The following is a 6,088-nucleotide window of genomic DNA, read 5'->3' as shown; positions in this document are numbered from 1 at the left end:
GATACCACGGAAAAAATCCGGTTGTCTCTTGTCCACTCTTTATATTCAAGCATTTTCTTTCATGCAATTTATTCATGAGCTTGACTTAGAGATCATAACTTAGCTCTACCTTGCTAGGCTTTACTTTGTTTTTATCTCTCTTAGCTTGTGTAGGTAGCTTAGTTATCCGGTTGGTGAATTGGTGCCCTACTAGCTTTGCATAGGTTAAGGTTGCCTTACTTTGTTTTAGAAATTGAAAAAGGCCCAATTCACCCCCCCTCTTGGTCCATCGATCCTTACATCGGATCTGATGGCTCCAGAGAAACGTAAGACTCTGCTTTTCGAGCCATCTGTCGTATCACAGAGCATGATAGACTTCTACGTTATGAAGGGCTACTTCGCCGAGGGGGTTTGCCGCCCTCCGGGGGCAGAATTGATTCCTGTACCGGAGACCGGCGAGGTTGTAGTATTTAAGGATTTTTTTACAGCGGGACTTAGGCTTCCGATGGATCCAATTGTGCCGAAGCTTTTGGAGCCATTCAACGCGAAGTTGCACCATTTCACTCCGAACGGGATTGTTATACTGTCCAAGTTTCTGTGGGTAGTGCGTAGTTTCGGAGGGGAGGTGTCTGTGGATGCGTTTTGCAGGCTCTTTCAGCTACACTGCCCGCCTCGGAAGGTCTATGTAGATGACGATGATGAGCTTAGCGAGGTTCAGAACGGCTGCTGCACCTTCGTTCCTCGCAAACCGAATAAAAGGACTGGCCTGTTGAAGGTTATGCTCTCGACAGCTTACAAGAACAAGTGGGAAGGGAACTGGTTGGAATACTGGTTTTACGCGAAGATTGGCTTCCCCGATCCCGAAGGTTCTAACGAGGAGAAGTACCTTCTTGCTTCGGACATTGAGATGTTCGATCACGTTTATCAGCCTGCCTTTAACAAACGAGGGCCAGGTTTCAAGTCGTGTCTGGAAGCTTTCATGACAGCTTGCCAAGTTTGTGGTGGTCGGGATGCTGTCGAGGAGTTTCTGGCTGCGAAGGTTTGGCCACTGGCTGCTGGCTGGTCTCCGGTGAGGTTCGAGCGCAAGAGTTTTGTTGGTTTGAAGTACGAAGTGACTTCTCCGTTTTTTGGGCTTCGAAGACCCGAAGGTGCCAGTGATGAAGTTATTGTTGACGAGCTAGAGCGTCGGGCTGCGGAGATTTTGGGGCCATGGAACAAAAAGGAGTACCGCTCTTTGGTTGAGGTGTGCGGAGGGAACCTTCGGTTGAACCGTTGCTTAGCTGAGATGGGCGTCGCTTACGAGCCTCGGCCGGTCCCGGCTAACGCCATTGCAAGGATGACACCGCCGGGGAACGTAGGCTCGGAGGTTCCTGAGGCGAAGTCCAAAGGAAAAGCTAAGGCGGAGGTGGCGGGGAGCTCCGGGTCTGCCGATGCGCGGGGGCGCGGTCGCGGTCGGAAACCTTCGGGCTCGAAGGTTTCAGTTGCGCGGGCAGAGAGTGCCAAGAGAAAGGCGCAAGATGAGGAGGTTTCTTCGGGCGACAGCGGTACGCCCTCATTTATGGAAGAGCTCATGGGGACGGTGGGCAGGGAGATTGTAGTTCCCGAAGGGAGGCTTTTTAGATCCCATTATGAACTTAGCGATGAGTATGGGACCATGCTTTTTGATTCCGGCCGTCGGGTTGAGGTGGCGAAAGCATTGATTAATCCCTTAAATGTATGCTCAATTACCCATCACATTAAGTATTAATTAATACAGTGGTAAATAACTCAAATACATATAATTATTAGCACTAAAAACAACTTGTTGCACTGCTACAGAAAATTTTTGGGAACTAAACAGGACCTAAACACCCTCTTATAAGCGATCTGATGGTTGCTTGTGACGTTGTAGCAGAACTGTCAGCCAGACACGGTTTTCCGTCTGAACTTTGCCATGTGTTTCCCACGGTTTCCGATGCTTGGAAGCTTCTGACAGCACTGCGGTTCATGCCGAATTCAATCAAGCCAGACACTCACATCGAGTAATTCCATAATACCGAGCCTCTGTTTAGTTCGCGAAATTCCATAATACTGCGGCCGCATGAATCTCTTCCGAGTTCAGATGATCGGATCAATTCTCTATTCTGTTCCGGCGTCTGCGCGGCGGCTCCCATGGATATACAATCCGTCACCGGCGTTAGTGATGACTGACGATGAGAACTTGGATAAGAGGCGCTCTAGCCCATGGCGTGATCGTTTCGTGGCCGCTGCAACGAAGCAACCACCTCCGCGTCAGCCAAGGTTGTCAGGGATGGTCGGATCGGATGGATGCGTGGGTTGACACAACGACAACTGCGACGGGATCCTTTCAGTTTAGGTTTAAACTGGTTCTTGATTAACTCATACGAAGAATGATAAATTTAAGGGTGCATTCCTGCAGCAAAAGTACATCTATGGATATAGATATGCAAAGTTTTAAATATTTTCCGGAACTTGTTTCACTGGTTTCCAGTCGTCTGCCCATTTTCATCGTTCCTTCACGAGTGAAGCTATGCCTCCCAAATTTGCGCGTTTTAGCAAGGACGAAGGATGGATTAGCATGTTTAAGCAAAGATCAAACCCCTTCTAGGATGGAAACATCGCTAGGCGCACATGGCATCAAGTTAAAGAGAATCAGCACCCAACTCTCCAATTCTGCAGCAAAGGTAGCTGCTGGGTAAATTCTGCCATCTCGCAGTTACATCGCCTTCATATTTACAGCACACTGTCCGTTCCGTACGAGTTCATACTAACTACTCACATCCTATGAAGTCAAAAGATGTTGCCTCGGTTGGGGCATTTGCGAACCCATACACTAGGTGAGGCGAAGCAAATTTTCAAACCGCTTTAAAAGCAAACTTTGATTGTGCATCCTCTTCTTCATCTTCTGCTACCATCCAATCCAGCTTTGGACCCTAAATCATGAGGGAAATGCGTCAAACAAATGTATGCACAGAAATGAGTTCACAGGATCACACTGATTGGCATGATCTCTGCGGTAGAATCAAATACAGAACAGAACGACACACATTATGGATGATATGGTTCAATATGCTAGATAAGTAGAGGGGTTAAACAATGCACAGTCAAAAGGCGAAGGTATAAAATGTCTACCTTTCCCTGACGAATTACAGTAGGGTTTGTTCCTGTCATATCTACCACAGTAGAAGGATCAGCAATTCTAGGACCACCATCAACAATGAAATCAAGGCCCTGAAAATTTGAAACATTGAAGCATATAATGCTTGCCAAGGCATCTTCCGGACCTGCTTTTGTCCATGCACGATTTGGGATACAACTGGACATCAAACCGTTCAACAATGGTTTAACTAGCCGCTTGCAGTGATCTGTTACCATTTTATGCATGTTTTAAAGAAAACTACTTCAATACACATTTATTTGCAGCTACAGTTACTGGAAATAGAATTTTTTTCTAGAATACACTCATATGACTGAGTGGCTGGTATCTCCAGGCAAGCAATTGTTTATAAATATAATTCATGGTATGGAAACTGATGGAAAGAGGAGACAGATGGAAACTTTTTTCAGCAATAATCTCTAACCAATCACCAATTCTTGTACATCATATAAGAGAATTGTAGATAACAACGATTCAGATACAAGCTAACTTGCCCTAAGAGAAGCGAAACTATGATGGTGGTACCAACAATTAGAATACAGAGTTTCATGTATAACGTTAAGACTGAAGAAGATACCAGTGGCTCATAGAGATCGGCAATGATTACTGGATCAAGTATCCATTCATCCTCTGATAGATATTTGACACTATAAATGAAGGAAATGAAGAATGATTATAGAACTTGGGAACAACAAGATGGCACCATGATACCAATTATTTTATATATAATAACCACTTCCTCACAAATACTAAGGGAACATATGATTATTATAAATACTAACAAAATCAATGATGAACAGCACGGAAATTGTTCTATAATTTCAAGTAAAATACTTTCTTCTTTTCTTAATGTAGTTAACCACAATATGGAGAGACAGAGAGCCATGTGGCATACATAGTGAAGTAAGAAGTATTGAGAATGCTCATACAAGCAAGCAAAGCATAAATTACTTCCTTCTAACGGGACATCCAGCAATATGGCAGACATACTACTTTGTTGCATTTTCAGTTCCAGATCCTATGATCTTATACACCATAATCCCACTAGACCACAGGTGGGAACAGGAAGCAAAAGTAAGAGAAGACTTGAGTTATAATACAAACCTTGTGCAGATCAAAGGTTCATCCAAATTTTGCAATATTGCCTGGCAGATGGGATCATCTGGAATTCGGACGCCAACCTGTCTCCTTTTTGCATACCTTGTGGAAGAACCATGCCTAATGCATTGTTTGGGAAATTGCTTGGTTGCAGGTAAAATAAAGGTGTACTGCAGATGATTAAAATAACCAAGTTACTTGTGTAGTAATCAAGTACAAAATGCAGTACAAGGTGAATAAGAACATATCCTTACAGGCCCAGGTATTACACGCTTGACAGCACGGAAAATGTTAGCTTGCCCTTGGTTGGTACCTCGAGGAAATCCTGTTGTGTAGGTATCGATATCACGTAATGAGCGACACAGGATGCTGAGAGGCTGCATAATTCAGAATTTGTATAAGAACACGGTGCATATGCAGACGGGAAACTACACTCTGCAAGTAATATTTCGTTGCAGAAAAATCTTGACTCAAATTGATTTCGTAGCTGTGATATTCATGCCTTTGAGTCTCCAATGCCTTTCACTCTGCATTGAGAACAAGCATATAATAGCAGTTAGAGATGAAATGCCTTGCTTCATGTCTAAGAGAGTGAGAAAAGATTGGATTTGATCACTCATACTACCAAACTGGTCAAAGAAATGAATTTACCTGCGAAGGCGCTCAATAGATTCATTGTTACTCAGATCACAGACGATGGAGTAGCTGTCAAAAGTATCACTCCATGTTATTTGTGTCCAACAGAGCATAGATCAAATAGAAAAGGAAAAAAAACTAGAATATGGTCAACAGAACCCACACAATCAAATAGGATAAATGCACTTATGCACATATGCAGGTCATCAATCTCACCGTGCTATTTTTCCTAGACTCTAATTCAGTGAAACTAAAGCTACCCCAAAACAAAGAACATGCAACAAAGCATGCGCATAGAAATTATTTGCAAATGTTGACATTGCTGCTGCTGCTACAGTGCCACTATTACATAAATTCGGTAGGTATGTGTGATTCTTCATACGAAACTAAAAAAAAACGGCCAAGTGAAGCGGAAGAGCGTACACGGTGTCAGTAGGGATCACCCCGAAGGCGCCGCGATTGATGAGGTCGATAACCGGGTCCAGCTTCCAGAAGTCCTCGCCGGAGGGCTCCACCTTCACCCGCAGCATCCCGGTGTCCTCTCTCTTCGTGTCGCGCATAGCAGTCAGCTCCAGAAAGGCAGAAAGCCCGCGAAAGGCGAGCGTGGTTGCGTGGGACTGGGAAAAGAAAGAGGAGGAGGCGCTGGAGGCAGAAAGTACCTTGAACTGGCGCTCGGCGGCGTACTTGAGCCGCTTGGGGTTGCGCTTGTGGAGAGCGACGACGGTGGAGGAGACGCGGAGGCGACCGGGCGGATGGGCCCGCGATAAGGGGAGCCGGAACGGGGAGGGGCGGACCGCGCCGCGGAAGGAGACCCGCGAGATGGAGGCCGTGGTGGCGGGGTCGGCAGTCGCCATGGAAGCCGGTGTGGTCTGGTCCGAGCTCGGAGCTCGGTGCCGTGGAATGTGCCGGAAGGAAGATGGATGATTCCTTCCTCCGCACTAGTAAAATGTACGTCGCACGTATTTTCAAAAAATCTTAGACTATCTTTCTATCATAATTTGATATTCATAAATTTCTATGCTTATTTTAGAAACATAAATAATACACTATTAACTTACAACGTCATTCACAACTGCCGGTCCTTCTGGAGGTCTGTTTCACAATAGGCCCATAGCATGATAACATACGGATCGCAATGGCCATAGAAGCCCGTCATGATACAAAAAGAAATTTAGATCTTTTTCCTCATGCTCATTATAGTGCTACTGCATCTTTCTC

At 45.1% G+C, this 6,088-nt stretch overlaps 1 protein-coding gene across 1 annotated transcript; it reads right to left on the bottom strand.

Moving 5' to 3' along the window:
• Nucleotides 1-2,612: 2,612 nt before the first annotated feature.
• LOC120679943 (uncharacterized protein YciO-like) lies at nt 2,613-5,792 on the bottom strand. The gene is made up of 9 exons (XM_039961602.1): nt 5,530-5,792; nt 5,294-5,415; nt 4,886-4,939; nt 4,737-4,761; nt 4,489-4,611; nt 4,241-4,404; nt 3,714-3,783; nt 3,112-3,210; nt 2,613-2,912 (listed from the first exon to the last, which is right to left on the bottom strand). The coding sequence occupies exons 1-9, from the start codon at nt 5,722-5,724 to the stop codon at nt 2,835-2,837; spliced, it is 930 nt and encodes a 309-aa protein (XP_039817536.1). The 5' UTR covers nt 5,725-5,792; the 3' UTR covers nt 2,613-2,834.
• Nucleotides 5,793-6,088: the final 296 nt, after the last annotated feature.

Source organism: Panicum virgatum, chromosome 6N (genome assembly GCF_016808335.1).
Source record: "Panicum virgatum strain AP13 chromosome 6N, P.virgatum_v5, whole genome shotgun sequence".
Classification (NCBI taxonomy): Eukaryota; Viridiplantae; Streptophyta; class Magnoliopsida; order Poales; family Poaceae; genus Panicum; species Panicum virgatum.
The sequence above is the reverse complement of the archived record's forward strand: the minus strand, read 5'-3'. Positions and strand labels throughout refer to the sequence as shown.

Coding starts and splice junctions, on each gene's coding strand:
- LOC120679943 (XM_039961602.1), bottom strand. CDS start 5,724: ATGGCGACTGCCGACCCCGCCACCACGGCCTCCATCTCGCGGGTCTCC. Junction 4,612..4,736: donor AAGGCATTGGAGACTCAAAG/GCATGAATATCA, acceptor TGAATTATGCAG/CCTCTCAGCATCCTGTGTCG. Junction 4,405..4,488: donor AGCGTGTAATACCTGGGCCT/GTAAGGATATGT, acceptor AATCATCTGCAG/TACACCTTTATTTTACCTGC.